General features: G+C 39.4%; 1 protein-coding gene across 6 annotated transcripts in view; it reads right to left on the bottom strand.

The window, feature by feature from the left end:
• The window catches only part of LOC118745662 (tau-tubulin kinase homolog Asator-like), a 570,828-nt gene that overhangs the window by 305,553 nt on the left and 240,574 nt on the right, over window positions 1-24,701 (bottom strand). For 5 of the 6 annotated variants that reach the window (XM_036479218.1, XM_036479223.1, XM_036479220.1 and 2 more), the window contains exons 4-7: window positions 16,657-17,046; window positions 16,370-16,573; window positions 11,359-11,427; window positions 10,811-11,284 (exon numbers count right to left, since the gene is read on the bottom strand). In XM_036479218.1, the coding sequence (XP_036335111.1) occupies window positions 10,811-11,284; window positions 11,359-11,427; window positions 16,370-16,573; window positions 16,657-17,046 (1,137 nt within the window). The remainder of the gene's footprint in view (window positions 1-10,810; window positions 11,285-11,358; window positions 11,428-16,369; window positions 16,574-16,656; window positions 17,047-24,701) is intronic. The other variant, XM_036479222.1, reaches the window with a different exon arrangement.

Here is a 24,701-nt window from a genome sequence, read left to right as displayed (position 1 = left end):
TTGAGTGCACAAGCGTAAAATAGAGTTCTTTTACATAAAACTAAGAAATCGTTTGGTATTTTTTTAAAGCAATGTTATACATTAGTTATCGTTCTATGTTAAAGAATATCTTTCGCCGTTATATAAGTTCCAACGACATAGTTAAAATTCACAATAGACCACATTCTGGAGTAAAATGTCCCACTAGTCACAATGGAATGGCCCAGCTATAACTTCTACCGCTTTGACTATGTGGCTTTTTCCATTTTTCCTTGAAAAAAATCGTAGTACAAAGCTCAATAACAATATTCAAATAAATATTAACACGCCGCAATAATATTGACTAATTTTACGTTTTTATTAGGTGATTGGCCGACCTTCCCCAAATTGTGGTGTGGAACTTGATGTTGTCGCCCACATGAAATGACCTACAACTTCATTCCGACAACAGCCGGTTCTACGCACTCGAATGACCCGGGCTTCAACCGACCAAGGGCTGTTATTTCGGCGATCTAGCCCGATAAGGTCGGCGATATCCATCAAACGCTGTTCGATTATAGGGCTACATCTGCTCCGGCACCATGAAATTGTGCATATGAAAACTGTGCATACGAAATAATACATATGATTTGTGAGAATCGAAAATTTATAAGTCCTTTTTTAAAAGTGCATGAAACATGCAGATTTGGTGACATCGACAAATAAAAAAATACGTATACGCTTATTTTCCGAGTAGAATAATATACAATGTTCAGTCGGCTTGCATAATTGAGGTGGAATTGGTCAAGATAAGGGTATTTTAGTTAATTCCATTATGTGAAAAAGAGACTGTAGGAAAATGCAATAGTCTTTGAAATATCTGGGGAGATCCTCTTGATACTCTCCAATTGGACGATATGGCGTCGTATTCAGCTTGAACGAAAAGAGTCACTCCCTGGAAAACTTTTCTGCAATTGTTTTCTTATATTTCGCAGTTATTTATACAGAGATGTATCTAATTTTTCCGATATAACTTTGGCAAATATTACTCGATCGGTAGTAATAATTACCAAATTAAAGGCGAGATGAAAATCGTTCAGATCGTAAAAAAAATATTTTAAAAAACATAACACTTGATTAATTTTTGTGAACTTTTTGCAAGCTTTAAAGCTTTTATTTATGTGTTTTCTGTTACAGATCGAGCTATATTGCAAATGAAAATAACTAAAAATAAATAAATTAGCATAAGTTGCAAACAACATCATTTTGAATTTCGCTACTATCTTATTGGCCGCAGCGGATGTTTTAGAGAATATTGTTGAAAATAAAAATTCAATATTTCCAGATGCTTTCCGTGGGCGGTAATTTCCGCCAGACGTTTTAAAGCTAAAAAAAATATACGCAAACTGTCTTATAGTCGCAGGCCCAAAATTTTTATATATATAATATTTAGGCGAATATATTTCTTTATTATTTCATTTGAGTTATTTTTTTATAAAAATATAGTTATTTTTTAACAAAATATGGACAAAATCAACGGTAAGTCTTAGCTACTTCAAACTTGCACTCAATTATACTAAAATTGAATGAGCTACAAAACCGCATACTTCAAGTCTTCCTCAAAAATCGAATTAAAAAGCTCGAATTTTTCCAAAGTTTATCGATTTCTTTCAAATATGGCACAAAGTTTGAAACTTGGATTTATACGGTTTTTATAAAAAATACAATTCAAATTAAATAATAAAAAAATTGTAGTCAAAACTTGTCAACATGTGGGTGGCGTTTAAGTGTGATAAACACTATATTTTAATACATTTTGTAAACAGGCAGACTAATTGGAAGGGCCCAATATTCCACGTGACACAAAGCTCCACTGTGAGTAAAATCGTGAGAGCATTATGCAAGCGCTTGAGCGCGTGGGAGATCATCCCTGTCGTGAATTTCGTAGTCGACTTCTAAAATAGCGTACTTTTAGCCAACTTATTACGGCCAACTTTTAATTGGTTTTAAAATCATGCAGGGCTCAATCCAGGGAACATGTATGTATGTAAAACTATATTCACATTACAGCATAAATTACTTTGTTTCGATCAAATTACTTCACATAAACCAAGTAACCCAGTTGTCATTTTCTTTCATAATTTCTATAGCACGTGTACGTACGAGTGTGTGGTTTGTACTTGATTTCAAAAAACAAATAGTTTTTTTAAATTTCCTCAACAGTGGGGCTAAAATAAATGAAAAATCTTTTTTTCTTCATTTGGTTCTTGATATATGATGAATTATTTCATTTCTATTTAATTTATTGACAGGTTTTACCAAGCGAAGTTACTTGATTTCAGCATGATTTGCTTATAAATTACAAATGAGCCGTAAATTGCGATAATGTGAATATGCTTTAAGATTGTTTCAAAATTTTCACTTTCGACAAAAAACTTGAGTTCAAAAACATAATATGTAGTCTAAGATCCGACAAGGGCACGACCTTCACCCACCTGATTAATAGATGTAATCTATTTTGTATGAAATTTAACGTGTTAACAAATATTTCGCGAGTGGGTTGGCTGAAAAATCCTGGCCATTTCTTTTTCTTATTTCTTTTTTAATTTTGTACTCATTTGTTTAATGAAAAAATTATATACCAATCGAAAGTATTTAACCTATGAATGGAAAAACGTTGGGTTGTCTACTTTTTTCCTGGCCTACCTATTGGGTTGGCAGGTTTAAACAGGTAGGTAATACTAGTAGTTTTCACTCATTTGTTTAACATATTTTATAGGCTTACTGCTTTCGATTGATATATATGTATGTAATTTTTTCATCAAACAAATGAGTGCAAAATTAAAAAAAAATTACTTTTTGAATAATAAGCTAAAGTTATCCAGACCAAGATTTTTGTTTACTTTTGAATTAATAACACATAACTATTTTATCCTTCTGATTTAATATTTTTTTATTTTGACAAATTTATTTATTATGACGAATTATCTTTTAATGAATATATAAAATTATCGGTTGGTGGATTATGAATTTAAATAGTTAGCCCATACATACTAGTCTTTTCAGACCTTTTGCGAAATACACTAGGCCAGTGCTGCCAAATTCGAGCACAAAGTCATGGGATGATGTGATTGGCTGGATGCTGAGTCTCGTATCATGTAATCTATAGTCGAGTTTCTTTGGGTCATACAGCTCAGTATAGCGATCAATTCTCACGGAAACAATCCGGATCATTTTTATGGGTGTTGGCAGCACTGATATTAAACTTCTGTTTTGGTAGTAAGAAGAAGAAATATAAACAAGCTACTTGAGAGAAAAGAATAATCGAAAAATAAAAATAGAAATTATGGAAGCGGAATTATTTGAAGTAAGTTAACATTTTAATATTCGAAGTTACAGTAATTAAATTAGTTTATTTTACTATGTGTAACGTAGCTGACATGTGAATCGTCGTCATCGGAATCAGCAAACACCAGCGGCTTGACGGAAGATCTTCTAGATTCGTCCTCAAGTACAATAAGCACTTCAGAAATTGAAGAGGAGCGCGCAAAAATTTAAAACTTTTTGCTGTTATAGACAAATATAGTTACCTCGAATTTAGGCGGCGTTTTAGACTAAATCGCTCGACTGCTCTTATTTTAATTGATAAGAATATTCATTAATAAATTGTTGGGTCCCTTACACATATATTTCCATTTACTAATTTTATAGAACGCTATGGTGCAAGCCCCTTTTATACCAGCAAAGAACATGGTGGATTATGTAAGGTTGGAGCACCAAACGAGATATATATGCTTCTATGGTATATGGCGAATACCGATACATTTCGGGAAATCGCAAATCTATTTAGTTAGTCTAAGTCGACCGCATGGAAAGTAATAAGGAGAGTGATTGAATGGTTATAGTCAATTGGCCACGAATATGTTCAGTGACCCTCTTTAGCCAAGACAAGAGACAGCGAAGTTCCAAATAAAGAGGCATACTTTAACCGAAAGCATTTTTATAGTCTGCAGTTGCAAGCAGTTATTGTTGTTGTTGTAGCGGCTACAACAGCCCCGCCCAGATCGGTTAATATCTCAGTCGTTGTCGTCAAGTTCCAGTAACGGCAGCGCTAAGAAGCGTGCAGCCTCAATTGGGTCGGTCCACAGGGACAAAGGCGTTAGGGTTGTCGGGGTTTCCGGGCATTCGAAGATGTTTCGAGTCGTGAGGGGTCTCTCCGCATGCCGGACACTCATTTGGCACATCCGCGTTTAGTCTGCTCAGGAATGAGTTTAGCCTACTGCAGTAGCCACAGCGAAGTTGGGTTTAGTCAATGTCCGGTGGTTGTATGCCTAGAACGGCATTCACAGGTCTGGAGTCTACATAACTCGAGACTGACTCCCTGTGAATGCCGTTCAGGGCTTGTCGATGTGCTGACGCGTCCAGAGGTTGCTTAATGAACCTCTGGACTTCGTTCGTCAGTTCGTAGAGAAGCCCCCTGACGTGCCTAGGCGACGGCTCCTCTGAAAGCAGCTGTCTGTTTGGGTGACCACGTCTGTGGTTCCCAACCAGAAACTGCTTGCAGAGCATTGTGTCATGCTCCTTGACTGGGAGCATTTTCGCCTCGTCATGCAGGTGGTGTTCTGGCGACATCAGAAGGCATCCAGTCGCTGTCCTAAGTGCAGTGTTTTGAGTCGTCTGTAGCTTCATCCACTGCGTCCTATTAGTCCCCGGCGACCCCCCGTTTAGGTCGGCGAAGTATCTCAGTTGCAACCAGTCGTTGACGCGGATAAAATGTTCATAGACATATTCGCTGGAGAACCAGGCTCCTTACATTACAGTCGAATTTTGAAACGCTCCAGTTTATACCAAAGGGCGTTGAACGATATGGAGTCGACTTTCAACTCATGTTTGCTTGGAGATTCTGCGTATGCGAATACTGAATGGTTAATAAGTCCATTTCGAGACAACGGATTTTATTAAAGTTATCCATTTTAAGTTCAATTTAATTCACCGCTCAAGAAAAGTGCTTTTAAAAATGGCCGAACATCTGTTTGTGTATACATTCACTTGTTAGTGCTACCAAGTACAAAGGGCTGTGCTGCCAAACTTACATCAAAAAAACAAAACGAACAGAACAGATCATATATTGAACCAGATCTCTATCAGGATCACATAGTTGTTGTTGCATTTTCATGTCAAATTTTTATCCGGATCCCGATCATTGCCCAAAAAACGTAGCTTATGTCTATATCAGCCAAGGATGGAATTTCAAAATTTCAAACTGTGCCTAATGGACTGCAACAATAGTGCCGAAAAGGAGATGAAGGTACCACAAAGTTAAAATTGCTTCTTTTTAAGGGTTTTTAAAGACAATATAATTTTCAGAAATATTAAGTACACGTAAATAATATAATAATTATTAACTAATTGAATTACACTGTTCGGCAGTCGGCTGGCGAATTGATGACGCCAAGTTTTTCTAAAAGCCTGGATTGTATATAGAAAAGTAATTTCTGTTCTCATGCTTAGATTCTCATTCCGAACATTAAAAACACTTGAATTTTAATTTTTAGTTCTTAAAGTTTGCTTTTGTCTGATTCACGTCGATCAATATTCAATTTTCCAAAATATTCACTTTTAGACATTAATTTCTTGTTATTTTACATTTATACGTTATTGTTTATCACAAATCTTAAATAAAACAGTCTGACATCCAGCAAAAGCTTTTCTAATCATAATATAAAGTAAAATTATAAAAAAATATATAAAAATTAGTGATTTTTCCAGAAAAATTAAAAAATTGCTCTAGTTTTTACAAAAGAAAACTTTGATTAAAAAAATGATTTTTTCCCTCATTTTTAGCGAAGGAGAAACTAAAGTTTAACATGTAGAAGTCAGACTCAAAAATCGTGTTGACTGGTGTAATTAAAAGTGATTTAAATGCAAATATTTATACCATCAAAAGGAATCTGCAACTGCCGTTTCATTTTTATCAAAAAGCCTTTATTTTTACGGCCGCGACTGCTGGGTGCACTTTGGTGCAAATAAACATGAAAACACAATGCGGAGCAGATTTTGCCCATGGACAAACAACGTTTAAGAGACTTCGCCGACCTAAAGAGGATTAGATCGCCGAAACTACAGCCCTTGGTCGGGTAAAACTCGAGTCATTCCGGTACGTAGAACTGGCTGTCGTGAGAATGATTTGCTTATAAAGGTTCCTCTTTTGGGCCACTGTAAAAATCTGATCATTGGTGGATTTGCAATGACTGAAGTCAATCAGTTAGTTCTTGGAGTGTTTCAGCCTTTCATACAGTATTTTCGATAGGACTTAGCTCTTCGCTGCCGGCTTTGAAAAGCTCAGCGCGTATACCGTCAGCTCCGGGGGTTTTGTTTGTTTATCAAATTTAAGCCCAAGTCATTTCTATTTTCCAACTTTTTTTAATCTCTCAAAAATTTGCAGGAAGAACAGCTTTCTAAAGAGCCAGACACGACAGTAAGCACATTTAATGCGAGTTTTTAGTTAGTGCATTTGGTATTAATTTAGCCTCCAGTTCTTTAATAATAAGAGACGTTTTCACAGTGGGTAATTAACACTATTTCAGCTATTTACAAGCGGTTTTCAATACAAACATTTAAAATTAACTTCTAACTTCCGTTGCCAGTGGCTGAAATGGTATTACAGATAGCAACTTACAACTGAATGCTGGCAATTGAGTTGCTATGTTGGCAACTGCATTTTTGTGGTTGCCGCGGAAATTTTATTTACCCTCAAGTCCTACTTCTTGGTACTTCAAAATTCTATTAACTTCAACTTTATAGCACTTGTTGTTGTTGTTGTTGTTGTTGTTGTAGCGGCTACAATAACCCCGCCCAGATCGGTTAATATCTCAGTCGTTGTCGTCAAGCTCCACTAACGGAAGCCCCAAGAAGCGTGCAGCCTCAATGGGGTCGGTCCACAGGGGCAAAGGCGTTAGTGTTGTCTGGTTTTCCGGGCATACGAAGAGATGTTTCGAGTCGCATGCCGGACACTCATTTGGCACATCTGCGTCGAATATGCTCAGCTGTGTGTAGTGGCCAGAGCGAAGTTGGGCTATTGTGGTTCTAGTCTCCCGAGGCAGATGAAGCTCCGTCTCGTCGATGTCCGGTGGTTGTGCGCCTGCAACGGCATTCACAGGTCTGGAGACTACATAACTCCAGACTGACTCCCTGTAAATGCCATTCAGGGCATGTCGATATGCTGACGGGTCCACAGGTTGCTTAATTAAACTCTGGACTTCATCCGTCAGTTCGTAGATGGCTCCTGACGTGCCTGGGCGAGGGCTCTTCTGCAAGCAGTTGTCTACCCGGGTGATCACGTCTGCGGTTCCCAACTAGAAACTGCTTGCAGAGCATTTTGTTATGCTCCTTTAGTGGGAGCATTTCACCTCGTCACGCAGGTGGTATTCTGGCGACATCCGAAGGCATCCAGTCGCTATCCTAAGTGCAGTGTTTTGTGTTGTCTGTAGCTTCATCCACAGCGTCCTACTAGTCCCCGGCGACCACACTGGTGCTGCGTAATTTAAAAACGGCCGGCCTATTGCCTTGTATGTTGCCAGCAACGTTTATTTGTCTTTGCCCCAAGTACTGCCGGCTAGCGACTTGGGGACCTTGTTGCGGCTCTGTACTTTGTTGACAATAGCGGTTGCGTGCGTAGAGAAGGAGAGCAGGTTACTCGGAGTATTTTGGGGTTATCACCGTCGGAATTGGTGTATCATCGACGTGAATTCGCAGCGGTAGTCTGCCTCCTATGTCCAGGTGGTGAACAAGGTCGCAGAAAATTTTGTAGGGGAGAGGGTAAGGCTCCTTGCAGTGAAGAAGCGAGAGAGCTGGGAGAGACCCGCCGAACAATCGTCGGCTTAAGAGACAATCGGGACTCCCTCTGGTGGTTCAGGGAGCTTTGAAATGTAAAAGTTAAACAGTAGTGGGGAAAGGACACCACCCTGTGGAACCCTCTATTTTATTTTTCTGAGTTTGCTCGATTTATCTCTAAACATTACCGACGAGTGTCGAACACTCAGATAATTCGCCGATCACCGTTTGAGCCTCTGTGGGAGAGAGGAGACCTCTATGTCTGCTAGTAGCGTGGAGTGGCTGACGGTGTCAAACGCCTTTGACAGGTCCAATGCTACTAGAATAGTTCTCTCACAGGGACGGTCGCGGTTTAGGCCACGTGTTAACTGCGTGTTTATGGCGTTAAGTGCTGTTGTTGTACTGTGCACTTTACGGATGATGCTTCGCTGGGGTCTGGTGGTTCGTAAAATACGGGAGCAGCAAGGCTTCTAGTGTCTCTCCAGCATGGTGGCCGAAAGAAATTTCGACCCTGTCGTCGTGCTTCGTCGGATTGAACAGTGACCTCACGGTTGACCAAAGCTTACTCCCACCAGAGGTGAAGCTACAAGTCTTCAGATGCTCTTCCCACTTTTTCCGCTTATGTTCGTTCACAAGCTGCCGAATCTCAGCGTTGAGATCCCTGATACGGGGATTTCCGGGATCGGCCTGGCGAACAGCCGCTTCAGAAGGGAAGTTTGGACGGGGGTCCGTAATGCATCCTGCCGGTACGAAGCGAGCTGCAGCAGCAGTGGCAAACCTGCGGAACTTCCGTTCACCAAGGTGGGCGTCGGTTGGTGTGGGGAGCGCAGCGAAGGTTCTCTCAGTACATTCCGCGAAGCCTTTCCAATCAGCTTTAGAAAAGTTTATATAGGTCCGGTGTTCAGCGGAAGCAATGTGTTGGTTTATCGATCTAAATGACTATGGGCAGATGGTCTGATGCCAAAGTCAGCATAGGTCGCCATGATACGCTATTTATCAGACCAGCCATGACAATTGTTGTCTGGCGAGCTGCAGCAGCTGCCCATAATCCTGGTGGGTGCGTCGTCGTTCATTGTGCAGAATGTCGAATCGGCTATGTGCTCAGCCAAGTCTGTTCCCCTACGATTGTTTGACAGGCTTGAATGCCAAAGATCGTGGTGCACATTAAAGTCACCAAATACCAACTACTACGGTTCTCACCTCTGAGGAGCGCACCTACATCAGGGTGATATCCTGCCGGGCAGCTAGATACAGGGGGTATATAAACGATAAATATTTCGAGCTCGACATCGCTCTACCGGATAGCAATGCCCTAACATTCTAGGGTGGTATCCCTGCGGTCGATGTCTGCTTCAATAAGACGATACTGTACGGTGTGGTGCGTGATGAACGGTAAGCCACCACCATTATCTCGCTCGCGATCTCGACGGTGCACGTTGTATCCGGCACATATTAACAATGTTGAATTGCTGTGCAACTTCGTCTCTTGGACCGCACTTATCAATATACCATACCTTCCCATGAAGACGGTGATCTCCTCGATCTTGCCCTGAAGTCCGTTGCAGTTAAATTGAAGGAGCCTCATTTGGTTCGGGAGACGTGTTGTTATGCAGCGCGTGAGGGATGTGTCTTGTCTTGTCGCCATTGGCAGTGTGTGCTGCTGTGGAGGATGCCGCCTTGTGGTGGTAGTGGGTGGCGTCGCAATTGGGGTTTGCGACCGAGCAGCGCAACACTTGCCCTCGTAGTTCCTCGTCCACTCTCGCGTGGTGCGCAGACCTAAACATGCCCTAAAGTGGCACCAGCCAAGGCAGGTGTTGCACTTGACTGATGTCACGTTACGGAATATCCTGGTCTGACATACCGTGCAGATTGTAGGAGGAACCAGGAGTTGTTGGCGGCGGCGTGTGTGTCGTGGTGCGTTTGTGTCTGTTGTGTGGTCTGTCGTGGTTGTGGCGAGGTTTATTGTGTTGCTGTGTTGTGGTGCTGTGGTGTGTGTGTTGAACAGCTCAGGTGGACTGGGGTTAGCCGCGAAGGCTGCTCTATTTGAGCAGCAGGGGGCCACGAATGATGCGGTCCACTGCCGATGGGTGCGTAGTCCTGAGCAGACTCTGAGGTGACTCCACCCGTCGCAAGCATTGCACTTGACTGAGGTAGAGTTGTGGTGTAGTAGTCTCTGGCATACACAGCAGGTATATGTTTCTGGCCCTGGGTTTGAATCGATGCCAGCCCTGAGCAGAAGAATACGTAGCAAATGTAGCCCTATGGACGAACAACTTCTGTGATACTTCGCCGAAATAAACGGGGTTAGATCGCCGAAACAACAGCCCTTGGTCGGGTAAAACCCGAGTCGTTATGTTACGTAGAACCGGCTGTCTTGGGAATGACTTTATAGCTCTTAACTATAGTTGCTATTCATAATATACATTTTCAATTCAAAGGCGTTGCTCATTGGCAACCCAACTGAGGTTGCGTTGTAATCGATTATTGACCCATAAATATGTTAACCTTAAGAGTGCTCGTGTAATGAGAATTTTGTAGCCCAGAACAAAAATCTTGTGCAATTTTTCAAATTATGATTTATCAGGCTTGTTTCTAAACCGTTAAACTTTCCAAAGTTTTACTTTTTCTCCCAGTATATGTTTTATTCTGTCCTTATTAAGTAGTTTCAAATTTACTCACGCTCACAAAAAATTTTAAAAACATATATCGCATCAATCAAAAAGTCGCAACTCAAAATTATTCTAAATAAACTTTTGACGATAAAACAGATCTATCGTCCGCCATAACTTCTTCTTCATCACGATCTTCTTTAACTGGAAAAATGCTACTAAGACTGTTTTTGTTTTGCTCTTCTGCTTTCATAAATGAAAATATTTAATGCAATACTTTTCGAAGTTAAACAGGTGGCGTCCCTTGAAAATAATATGGCAGAAAACTAAATACTTCTTAGAAGATATCCCTTAAGCTTTACATACTTAAAAATGATTTTTCTTACTAAAGGCGAATGAATTGTAGATACCTGAATAGGGGAAGTATAATTTTGGCCTACTGCTGGCGTAGATGGAGCTTTAGACATATGCTGGGTATGTATTTGACCATGAGTATACTGTTGCTGGTTGTACTGCTTTTGATTATGATGTTTGTGTGTAGACAACTGCGGTGAAGAGCTCGGAGCCGAGATTTCCGCACGATTAGAGGACGTAGCGGCTGTTGTTGTTTTTATTGCACCTATAGATAGAGCCACAGCAGTCGCTGGCAAGACTGAAGGAGTTTTCGATGTATTTAGGTGTGAATGAGACTGCAACTTTGTTAGGTTTTGTTGATCTTGCGGTTGTTCGGTTGTTTTGACACCGCGAACGCTACTAGAAGCAGCTACCGGTGTGGGGGTTGCAGGATGTGCTTTATGAGCGCTATTTTGGTTGCATGAGCTGAAATTGTGCAAAAGACCATCTACTTGTGGAGACGGAGATGTGGCGTTGCAGTTCTTATCGACCTACCGATTATAAGTAATGAAATTTATTTTAAGGGATGTATGAGTGAGGGTATTTCTAAATTCCGTTTTAATACCTTTTCTTTAAAATTTACTGGTTCAGTTGAAACCATTAGTGCTGTATCGATATCGTTGCGACGTCGTAGCTGAAAGTATGGGCGACAATTTAAACAGGTAAGCAAAATAAAATGAGTGCGCTGTGAAGTGAAACTCCTTCCGGTTTATTTCTTTTACGTTTATACATGTATTATTAGGAGCTGTTTCTCATGGGAGAAGTACACTCGGAGGTTTGCCATTGCCTGCCGAGGGGCGACCGCTACTAGAAAAAACTTTTTATTCTCTTTTGTTTTTGATATTATTCGGAACCTGGGCTTGAACCCAGGCCCTGCGTAATGGTAGCGCGCACTGCTAACCACTACACCACAGCCGCCGCTTTTACGTTTAATACCGCAGAAAATTCTATTATCCATTATAATTTAATAATAATTATTAAAAGTAATTGAGGATATTATATTGGGAATATTTAATCGGTTAGATATATATTTTTAAATATGAATGTTTATTTTAGTTAATGAATAATATGAATGAAAAGTACATCACAAAGATAAGTGTGAGAATGGACGATCAAAAAGAATAAGAAAACGTTCTAGCAAGAACAGTTGCCAGATGTGCAAAATAAGAATATCAGTTCAATGTATTGGCGTTGCCACTTCATTTCATATGTAACATTTTTCCCTACTCTGCACGAGTTACGGTGAGAATGGAACTAGAGCCTTCCTCTGTCTAGTGGATCGTCGTGGAGCTGAAGGGACCTCGCTTGACTCCGGAATTATTTCCGGTGTTATATGCGGTGTGGTTGTAAAGCCCTGTTTTGCGCCGACTCAACAGCCAGTCGTTGCGGATCAGATTCGCTGAGATCTGCTTTACTTGAAGCAGCTGCTTCGCTGTCGCTTAGTTGAAAACCTCGATTTACAATAATCAACTCCAGGCGATTTTCTCTCATGCCCTATGGGGCCCTTTCGTATTTGATCTACATGCCTTTTTACCCTTTTCCGTTAAAGAGTATTTCATAATGAAACATTTTGATTTGGCTCGAACTCTCTTACAATTTCCTTGGACTGCAGATGCTGCTTCTCTTCTACCTTCTTCCAAATTTCCTCTGGTCGAACTAAATCCAGCCGTGTTCGCAGCTGGCGTCCGATAAACAATTGTGCTGGTGAGCCGCGGTCGAGTGCGGTGCATTTGTGTATTGCCTTAAAAATTCGTTCAAGTTTTTTCTGCAATGAACTGCTTATAGTACCCATCGCTTTCAATGCATTCTTTACTGTTTGTACGCTGCGCTCTACTTGGCCATTGGTTGCAGGATGGTACGGAGCTGAGTACTTGTGATATTTAACAGCGACTGATGTCAGGAAATGGTTGAATTCTGCAGAAGCGAAATTTGTTCCATTGTCAGAAACGACAGTTAGCGGCACGCCGTAAGCCGAAAATACGTCGTCCAGCAAAGCAATTGTAGATGTTGCCGTGATCGACTTTGTAATCCTCACTTACAACCACTTACTATATGCTTCAGAGATTATCAGCAAAATCGCTCCTTCGAACGGCCCCGCATAGTCGATATGGATGCGCTCGCACGGTCCTTTGGGATAATCCCAATGGTGATCTCTACTTTTTTCTGGTCTGTTTGCTTGTCTCGCACATGAATCACATTGGTTGGCCATGTTTTTTATATCGCTGTCTATGCCCGGCCAGTATGAGCCCGCAATCCCTTTCATCTTAACAATTCCCAAATGTGATGTGTGTAAATTGTCAAGTAGCTTGTCTCGATATTTTGGTGGAATAACTACGCGATGTCGAACGTCAAACATCCTGATGATAGCTTGTAATTGACTTCTGCGGACTTGTAGCCTGCCCTCTTCAAGCAATGGCCGCTTTCAAGCAGTTTTACTATTTTGCCGAGCCGTTCGTCTTTTCTGAACTCCCTTGCAATGCGGTCTGAACTTAACGGTAGTTGATTGATTTGGCGAATCATGAAATAGTCGAACTCGTCATATTCGTCTGGATTCGATATTGATGCCTTCTGCATCTGCTTCATTTGCAACGATTGCGGTCGTAGGAGATGGGCACGTGAAAGATAATCGGCGTTAGTGTTTGCCTTTGAACTCTTGTAAACAACTTCGAAATCGAATCTGCTTAGGAAGTATGCGTAATTAGCCATTCTGCTTATACAAAGTACTGGAAGTGATTTAGCACGTTGTAATATTTGTGACAAATATCCAATAACGCGCATACAAGTATTTGAAAAATGTCTGAACTGCCCATAAATTGCCAATGCCTCCTTGTCCATTTGCGGGTAACGCTGTTCTGTAGCATTCAACGTTCGACTCGCTTACGCAATTGGTCGTTCAGTCCCGTTCTCTAAACGGTGTGAAACCACAGCTCCTAGTCATATTTGATTCGCGTCGGTTACAAGTAGTACCGGTAGTGCTGGGTCGTATGGCATTAGAACTTGAGGTGAAACCAGCGTCTGTTTTAGCCGAGAAAACGCTGCATTTGCATTTAGTCTACGTCTATTTTCAGCATATCTCGCCGTGGCCGCGGGCTCGTCGCCAAATCCGGAATAAATGCGTAATACGTGGCTTTCCCTAAAAGCAGTTGGAGCTCTTCGCATGTCGTCGGCTTGGAAGCGTTCAATACAGCTTCAATGTGTGTTTCGGATTTATGCACGCCTTGCGCGTCGATGCGATGGCCCGGAAACTCCACTGATGGACTCGCAAAAACGCACTTCGACTTATTTAAATGCAGACCGTTCGATTTGATGCGATTTAGCGTTGTTTCCAACACCCACCCTCAGCAGCTCCTCGAAATTTTCAGCAAAGACCAAAATATCATCAAAGAAATTGAACACGTTTGGCACCCCATGTAGAACTGCCTCCATTTTTCTTTGCCATATAGCGGTAATATTTGTAGCCCCATACACCGCACGAGTACTAATGCGTCGCGGTGTTTAATGTTATTCGTGCGCAAAATCATCATCAATTGCAAGATGCGTATATGCATCGGTTACATCTAAGTGACAGAATATTGTAGTATTTTTCATTTTGTTAAACAAATCTTCTGCTTTTGGAATCGGATGCTCGTCAATGATCATCCTGGGGTTAACCGTGGGCTTATAATTGCCGGTGATGCAAATGCCTCCATTCTTTTTCGCAACTACATGTGTTGTTGAGGTCCATTCCGAATGCTCCACTCTCTTGTAGAAACCTGACTGAATTTTACGATCTATTTCCTTGGCATACACATCTCTCATCGTCTTTGGTATTTCGCGTGGCCGCGCATAAATTGGTGTTGCTCCCGCTTTGAGCTTTACTTTTGCAGGTGGCCCACTCAACTTTCACCGAAAGTCTTAAGGTGGTCGAATTTATGGATTTGATCTGGCTGGATGACGAAAACAATTCAGTCAAATTTATTTCTCTTGCAAATTGCGAGATCCATTCTCTGCCGCACAGTGTATCGCAATCTCCTTGAACGATATACAAATTTAGTCGTCGTGAAGTTTTCCCCCACTGTCGCGGTTACTACAATCCGCCTAATGCAGTTAACCTTATGACTCGTGTAGCTTGTAAATCGCCTATCTGTCTTTACAAACTTAAAATTCGCTTTTTGCACCGAAGAGTTTTGCATCCGCATTTCTCTAATTTGCACTTCTTTTTGTTTTGACACATATCCCAATTTATACGTTGGCTCACTTGGCTGCAACAATTCTTCGCACTTCAAATCTGATGTGGCACTTTGCGTTAATTCGATTGTATGTGCAATTTCGTGTGCTTAAGCAATTTTTTTTTGTTTTTTCGCTATAACCTCATCACAAATAGCGCGTGATTCCACGCCATACAACAACTGCTCCACCAGCATCCTATCTAAGAATTCGCCATATTCTCAGTATGCGGCGCCACTTTTCAAACGAAGTGCAAACTTGGAAATCGACTCTCACTTCTGCTGCTTACTTTGTCGAAATTTGATACTTTCAGCATACTGATTTCGCGAGCCATTAAAATGGCGGATCAAAATGGCATTTATTTATTTCGCTGTAGTTGAGCGAGTCTGGTGCTTTCGGGCTAACAAGAATTTTTAGCGCTGAGCTCTGCCCCCATGTGTACACGCACGAATTTGTGCTGCTCCTCTTCTGGGACTTTGCTCAACTGTAAAGCCCAATCCATACGTGTGAAGTAATCCTGCACTGAGGATTTGTCTTCTGATTTGTATTCCGCAATACTGAACGGATCTGGGTAACACCGGATGACTTGCATTTGCATTCGCCGCAGCATTCTGTGAAGCCTCCGTCACAGCTACTCGAATCGCGCTTGCTGGCGCATCCATTACTGTCTTCAGATCCTCCGTTGTAAGACTCATCTTTTAAATTCAACTTTTGACACCACTTTTAAATATGAATGTTTATTTTAGTTAATAAATAATATGAATGAAAAGTACATTACAAATAAAAGTGTGAGAATGAATGATCAAAATGAATAAGAAAACATTCTAGCAACAACAGTTGCCAGATGTGCAAAATAAGAATATCAATTCAGTGTTTTGGCGTTGCCACTTCATTTCATATATAAAAATATTAAATGAGTTGCGCACGCGATCTCAGAAAATTCAGTAGCGCTCTCGACGGTAGGAGGTGAATGTGCTCAAGCTGTGGCCACAGTGAGCCCAGACTTCTTTCACGTCTTCTGCAGGCTGATTAAATACCAGAACCGACAAAGATGATATGACTATATTCCCAGCCCAGGCCTCTTGTTTAGAAATTATATGAATTTAACTACACGGTTTTAGGGCCAATAGTATTTTCTCAAACTCAATTTCAATCTAAACTTTATCTTAAAATCATTATTATCTTAGTCTTGGTAGGCTCTGTATCATGTTTCCATAACACATTCCAAATATTATTGTAGGCGGCAAAAGGAGTGAAAAGAGAGAGATGCACTAATCTTGCATCCCAACTGTCAGTTTCTTTCCAGACGATTTTTTATTTCACCTCGCTACTGAAGAAGTTTCACTTCAAAAACATAAAAAAATTCTTACATATTCCGTCCCGCTGGCGTTAGATGCTGCCACTGTCATTTGTGTGATATTCCCGTGTATGAACTCATTTTTACCCTGCATTTGCAAAGTACTCGTATTTTGACTAGTTGTTGCATTAACCGTCTCAATCTTTTCCCAATCATATGGATCCGATTCTTTCACACCTCGGCGTTTCATACAACGCTCAAATAATCCGATCAACATCTACAAATATTTTATTGATTATGATGATGATGCGGCAGTAATGAAGAGATTATCAATAAGTTTTATGATAAAGGCATACTTACAGCATAGTCAGGCCGGTCGGCATATGTTAGCGATTGTATATGTTCCAAAAATTGCTTTAAGTCAGATGGCAGGTGTTTCAGTAAAATTCTGTGATCGTATTTCTCTTTCGTTAAGCCTACTTGCTCTTTATCTTTAATTTTTCGCCATGGCAATTGGCCGTTCACAAACTCGACTAGCATATAAAACAAAGACCACAAATCATCATGGCGACCCATTTCTCGATTGCGATGGGCGTTTATGGATGCGTATCGCACAGTTCCACGGAATCCAGCCGCGGCACGGGGGCAACGAACCTCGCCCGTTCCTGTTGTGTACTGCCGTGCAAGTCCAAAGTCCAACATATACACTCGACGACAATTATATGGTAAGCGTCCAATTGAAAAGTTGCTCTAAAAAAGACATATGCCCGTACTTAAAGTCAAAATAAAGCCCACTCTAAAGCTAGTTGCAGCTATGTTGACAGATAAACCGTCGAAAATTGTGTCAAAAAGCTGCAGTCAACTTTAGAGTCGACTTTATTTTGACTACAACTCCGGGCCATATTGAATAACTTATTTAGTTATTGTAAAACTTAATATTTTTAAAATTGTTTTTTGCGGCCTTCTCGACCACGAAGGCTGAATTATAAACCATCAAGACTGATAGAAAAGAAAATTGCGCCCTGAACGTTCCGCTATCATTTTTGGTTTGAGTTTGACAGGCAGCTTCTGTGATGTGACGTCATAAGATAAGCGAAACGAAAGTTTACCACAAAGAACAACAAACTAACAATTAAGAAAAAAAGGTGATTTTTACAAATTTAGTGTTCAGTGGCGAGTTTCAATAACGATATTTGAGGCAAATCGTTGATAACCAACTATTTTTTCTTTCCGCTTGCTGTGACTTTGGCACAGAAGTTGATAAGTTCCTGCCGGCGATCAAGTCCTTTCAACCACAAAAAAACATTATTTATAAGAACTATTCCCTAAAATTGTAACTGAGTGTTATTATTTATTAATTCCTTTTTGATATTCAGCAATATATGTGTGCAATAAAATTTTTAATAGAAAACACAAAACCACTTCGATTTCATTTAGATACTTTGACCCACAGCTTTTCCAATTAGGCAACTTTATACTAGGTTCATATATAAGTAGATTATCCTCATTTTCGAGCTTAACACCCTAATCTGTAATTAGAACAAGAGATTAGCCATATAAAATTCGCCCCTTGTTAATCTGTAATTATAAAATAATCTCAGATTTAACCGATAACTTTTCGGTGTCCATCCTAGTTTTATCGATTGTTTTTGCGAAAAAGAGGAGAAATGCCAAATGTAAAAGTAAACAAAAATGGACGCTAGCAAGGAAAAGAGGTTCGTAAAGGTATTTTTAATAAAATGTTAAGTTAAAATATATTTATATTGCTTAATATAGCAGAAAAACGTGATCACGGTGCCACAGAGAAGAAACATAACTTTTCCTTGGGATGTGAGAATAACAAGCACAACAAATTTGACAGCTAATAATCTGAGATTTGCCTGTGTAAACGGTGAGATTAAAAAACGAGCTTTGATTGAGATAATATTGATATGTGAACATACTTTTAGGTTGCTTTTCGTCACATATATGCCTGGCACATTTATTTAGCTTTTTCTTCCAATAATACTCATAATAAACTAATATATATTCTTTATTTTACAATTTTAAGTGAGTGTTCGCAATTTTCTTTATCATTTGTATGGAATTTTCCCACTTCTTTGTCTGCTATTCATACTGTTTCGTTCATGACGTCACAGCAAGGCTGAGGGCGCAATCTTATTTTCTATCATTCTTGCGCCGCCTTCGATTCGCCAACATTTGGAGCGAAAAGAGCGAATTCAATGAGGTACAAGCAAACTCGCCATCGGTCATCGCTAATAATTTACTTGGCTGTTGCATTCAGATAAAAATTTTTCGTTAAGCAAGCAAGCGGAACTCAAACATTGCGAGCAGAAAATTTGCGAATCGAAGGCGGTCTTATTCAACTAATATTGGTATGGCACAAGAATGATAGAATAAAAAGTTGCACCCATGAGAGAGGATTTTTGAGCGAAATTTTTGCGTTACGACATCTTGGTGCAATTGAGAGAGAGAGAAATGCCAAAACACATAGGAAAATATGCGGAATAAAGTATTAATATCAATGGTTCAATTTTGCAGGAATTAATAAATATACAAAGTTTAATTAAATAGGAACACGTAGCAATGATTTTGGGCATGTAGCCCTTTAGGTAAGTACGATTTTCAGCACATGCCGTATGTTGGAAAAATGCATTAAGTTATATGTATGTAGATATGTACAGAAAAAAAATTACTTATATCGCACGCTTGCCTTTTGTTTTCACTTTTACAATTTGCCACTGCAGACTTCATTTTACCTTGTAATGTTTCAATAATTGTGTAAAACTACGCAGATATATTAACGCGCTTCACACTTTGTCACACCTGATCCCTCGAAACCCCTGGGAAACCATTGGAACATGGTCTAAAATTAGCATTTTGACACTGGAAATGTAAACTCGATAAACAGTATTTTTGTGCAGTACACCTTTCTATTGTCAAAGGTATTCAACATGTATTGTGCATATAACTCTGGCTATAGCATCCACAATACATTTGCGTAGAACTCATTCCGAAATTCACAAAAAAGTGAATTTTTCAAACCGAATTTATTAATAAATTAGCGATCGCAAATTACCAAATTAGGTTTTACAATAAAGTGTAGACCCTTGGCTACAAGTGTGTGTGTGTGTAACATTTTTTGATCGGGTCACCCATTCGGACACAATAGCCTGAAATTATTGGGCAAATAACTAAACCGTACACAGTTAAATCGTTATTTGGTTTTCAATCAACAATTGAACCAAGATGACGTCACGCACACAGCTGGTTCTGTCAAATTCACAAAGAGCGGATTAGCGGTACCGCGATGGACGCAATCCCTATTTCTCTCAATCGTGGGTATGGCAAAAAAGCATAGTATATACTAAACTCCTGCGCAATTCCAAGACTAACAAGACATCCGATCGCCGCCCAAATACTTTCCCACCTTTACTCTCATCGTTCGGGTCAAGTGTGAGTAAGCATAAACCAGTTTCTGCAAACGTACGTAAACTACCGATCAATAGCAAGACGCGTAGAGTATTTACTTTGCCTTCCGCAACTACTGCGAGTAAAAGGTATTTGACAGTAGAGTACTCACTAGTAGTACTTGAGTATTTTCGAAGAAAACATATATACACCTCTAATTTTAGTAGTTATTAAAAAAACTCAATGAAATTCAAAAACTATCTCTTGAATTTGGTTTTACTCAATACCGATTTGAGCTGTCGCACAGTGTTATCAAAAAAAAAGCTATCAATGGGTAGGTTCAGAAGGCGCAGCAGTTGAGCGCAACCGTTGCTAAAAAAAATCAGTGATCGTTATGCGTCTCTTGAAATCAAGTTATATGGCTGCGTATGTGTGTACATATTTCGAAATTTTTTTATTTGTAAAGGCTCTCAAGAAAAACTAAAAATTCATATAAAATTACGCACAATAAATGGAAAATAAATTTGCTTCTATAAAAAATTTCTTAAATCAGTATGCAGCTCTTAAGAAAACAATGCTCGTACATCTCGTCGCTACCATGTCCTATCGAATGTGAAAATCGGCACTTTTCAAAATTTTGATTTGCCACTAATAATTTTATTTCGTATAGCAGTTGTTGTTTTTAACAACTTATCTGTTGGTTTATGACTGCAAATAGTTTTATAGAAAAAAGTTTTATGAAAATGTCACATTAAACAACTGTCTAAATCTACGCTATTTTTTATAAATAAGGCCGTAAACATTTCCTTACATCGTCAATTTCCATATTCTATTTTTACTCTTTCGCGCTGGCTGAACTTTCAACAACTAGTAGGCTAACAACCAGAATTGAAATTTAATACGCAAGTACTTACAGTACTACAAGTATACAGAGAGTAGATTTGCTACTCCCTTTTGGCAACAGCAAATATCTCTCGTACGCGATGAGAGAAAGTAGAGTACCTACTTTGGTGGAGTCATAGCAAGTACGTCAAGTATTTACTCTCTCAAAGCCAAGTAGTGTATGTATGCGGAAAAAGAGTAACAATGTGTTGGGAGTAGAGTACAATGCAAGGAGTACTTATTGAACGAAATGCGGAAAATACACCTGCGCTGGACTTTAGTATAGATAGTAATAAACCATTTTGAGTACTCCTTAGGGGTAAAATCTAGTCAGGGTTGTTAATGAGAAGGAACATGAACTTTGCGGATTCAGAGTTGTATACAAAATTACTGTGATATGAAAGAGAGTAACAACCATACTATGGCAGAGTGGCACAGGTAATTTTGTAAACAAACACTTTTCTTATAATTTTAATAGATAATTGCTATTTATTTTCTAATATTCAGATATCCAGCTTGTAGCCAGAGGCAGTGGCATGTGAGGCTCACTAAAATCTACTCTACATATTGTAGCAGCTCCGGGTAATGGACCATTGAATGCGCTGGCTGAACTTTAAACACACCATAACCAACGGGAGTCTCCGACTAATGCATGACCTGAATTTATACGGTAGAAATTCATAGCAATTACTATTGTATGCGGGTATGATTTATATTTGTGACATTCTATACTTTGATTTTCACAGCCTCATTCTCTATTGCGAACGAAAGCTCAGACGAACGAATCGTCTCCCGACGATTTCGTCTAGCATTGGTATGCCCTATGCTATTCGTCAACCCTTACGTTGCTTAGGTTGTAACAAAATGTGAGACGAAAGCATTTGTCAAAAGCGTAGTTACCCTATGTATTAATTTAAGTATTACAAAAAAAAAATACTTTTTTCAAAGTTTTTATCTTTTTTAAGGAAACTTTTGAATATTTGTCTGCCCCTTTTTTTTTGTTTACATACATTTCTTTATATATGTAATCGTTTGTTTACATTGGCGTTTGCTTGTTTTTTAACGAAATATTTGTGAATTTCAAAAAGAGGTGGTTTTAGTGTTCGAAATTTGTAATTTTATAATGTATGCAGCGGTTGCTTACTTTTAGGATGAACGTTCCGACGATGTGGAGTTAGGCGTCCAAAGACGCAATGTAAGGGACGCAACAAATGTGTTGGAGCTGCCGAAGGCCGAGTAAGTAAATTCTTGTATTTTCCCAGAAGCAGATTACTGATTTTTAAAAAAATACGTAGGTTTGTTGCGAACTTCCGGATGGGCAAGGAACTGTTTTCACACATATTTGAAGAAACAAAAATACATATGAAGCTCACTTTTCGGAAAACTCACCTGCCAGCTCAATTAGAATTGGCAACTTTTCTTCGTTTTCTTGCCACAGGTAGCTACCAAAAATCGGTTGGAAACGAATGATCAGGAATGAGCCAATCAACAGTTGCAAAGGTAATCACGGAGTGCTTGTGCATTTTTGAGAACATTTTGCAACAAATGGGTGCGCTTCACAAGAACTCAGGGAGAAGAGCACTTCTTTAACAAGTTTGGCATACCGGTTATCATAGGCTGAGTCGACGGTACACATGTACGAATTAGATCGCCTGGTTTCAACCGAAGACATTTATACCATAATCGGAAGGGATTTCATAGTATAAATGTCATGGCAGTAAGTATAGTTATACTATTTGTGTATAGACTCATCAAGCCTAACCATATGTGTATACATACATACATATAAAGGTCAGTACAAATTTATATGTGTGATTGTGTGTGGTGGCTGTAGTCAAGAAATCCAAGTTATATTATTACATATTATGTAGTCGAAAGATTAAAAATGTATATATTGTACAAAAGAGTATAATTAACAGATTTGTGATCACAATATGATAATTACTTATGTAGATGCTAACCACGACGCTTTTATATGGAAGCACAGGACAGCAGAACAGTTACTTAAAGCAGATTTTCATAGTGGGAAAACCAATACGTGGCTCCGCGGTAGGGTTAAAAAATAACAGTATAAATATAATAGGTGATACTTTTAAAATTTGTTCTCCACAGGGGACTCTGGTTATCCACTGCAACCATATTTGATGACACCATTCCGTATGCCCAGAGATGCAGTCCAGAGGGGCTTTAAAAATTGAAACGTTTTGAAAAATCGTTTTCGGTGCATAATGGGATCACGAGGACTACATTATTCTGCCGAAAAAACCACAAAAATTATAATTGCGTGTTGCGCATTACATAACGTGTGCATTTCTTTTAATGATATGTTCCCTTCCACTCAGTTACCTCAAGACATATCCCCTTATTCTAGAAGCCGAATTTTCGTAATTCGTAGCTACGCTACGAAAAACGAAAAATCCACATGCTGCAACCCTTGCGGAAACATGTACAACATCGCCAGCTATCAGTTGTTAGCTGAATGAAGGAAAATAAAGTGGAAAGGAATTTAAAAAAAACACTCATCATGTGCTAGTTTATTGTAAAATTGGTTAATTTTACATATTTTGAGGAAAATTATGGATTCTGATGCATTTGCAATTATAGCAGCAGAGTAAGAGGGCGCTATGGCAATGGGTTCACAAAGGTATGCGGAGCTGTCGGGCATAGTAACCGTGGGCGCATCTATGTCAGCTTCTGATGAATTGTGGAACCACAAGCCAGAACTCCTCCTATGCATGAAGCTCTGGTTCTTAATCCAGTTAATGCAATAACAGCTTCTTCAAAGCCATTGAAAACATGCACTTTGTTAAGTCCACCACCTGTTGCGATTGCTTCTGCCTTCGGCCGCGTTAGGGATTATAACCCTTACTAAGTAGAATTCTCCTTTCTGTGTTGCGGGGAAGAGGGGCTTCCGCATGTCAAAGGTATACAACATTTCTTGTGCATATCACTCCGGCTGCGCCGTCCACAGTATTTTTGCGCAGAACCCACAACGAAATTTACAAAAAGTGCATAGTGCAAACCGAGTTTATTAATCAGCTAGTGGTAGGAAATTTGAAACATTTACATATCTTAAATAACATGTGCATCCTTTGATTACACGTGTATGTTAAAGTTTTTGGATTCGGGTTATGCGTTTGGACACAACAACCGAAAATAACTGTACAAATAACTAAACCGGACCCAAGTTTCTCGATAAGGGGCAACAAAGATTCTTTTTTGATATAAAGCAGTGGATAAAAATGTATATTTGAAAGGCAAATTTATCGGTTTAAATGAACACCACCAATATTTCTTGCAAACACACATCGATTTACATCTTTTATTTCCCTCCGACACAGAATTGTTTTCGTACAAAATTGCAGCATGCTATTCCTACGATTCGTAGCAAAGTCCGAATACGAAAGAGTTGCAGAATAGGGGTTATAATGAATGATATTGAAATTGAAGGCGCACATTCAATTGCAACAAATATATGTTTGCCAATGGCAGAAAATTTGCAATAAAACAATACAATTTTCCATTTTTACCAGGTGAATAAGAAAACCATAAGATATACAGGGTGTCCCAAAACAACCGTCAACCCCTTCTAAAATGGAGGAAAATGTTTTTTTTTTGTAGGTGGAAAATGCCAAAATATAAATTACCAAGTCGGGGGCATTCTATCTTTTGGTCACATCACCGTCTTCCGGTTTCGAGCGGAAGTGGTTTAAACCGACCGGAAGTTTATTTCAGAAAAAGGGATTCGACAAAAGTTACTTATTTTTGCTTGCAGAATCCGAATCTGTAATGAAAACATGCATATTCCATTTAAAAAATTGACTCACGCTCAGTTTAACCTACCTCCTGTCGAAACCGGAAGTCGGTACATAATATGACCAAAAGATAGAGCATCTTGGTATTTCATTTTCGTTCGTTTTAGAAGTTCAGGACGAGTTAAAATTTGAAGGGAATTTAGAGGTTGAAAAAGACATTTCCGAGAAAAAAGTTTGAAATAAAAGTTACGTATTTTTGTGCGGAAATTCTGAGTTTATAGATTTTATTTGTTTTGGAAAACTTCAATTAAAATTTCAATTGCATCAACCAGTCTTGATAAAGCTGCGGCAATTTGT

Source organism: Rhagoletis pomonella, unplaced genomic scaffold (assembly GCF_013731165.1).
Source record: "Rhagoletis pomonella isolate Grant_MI unplaced genomic scaffold, Rhpom_1.0 Rhpom_scaffold_00009, whole genome shotgun sequence".
In the NCBI taxonomy this organism is placed as follows: domain Eukaryota; kingdom Metazoa; phylum Arthropoda; class Insecta; order Diptera; family Tephritidae; genus Rhagoletis; species Rhagoletis pomonella.
This window is presented reverse-complemented; position numbering and strand designations above follow the sequence as displayed.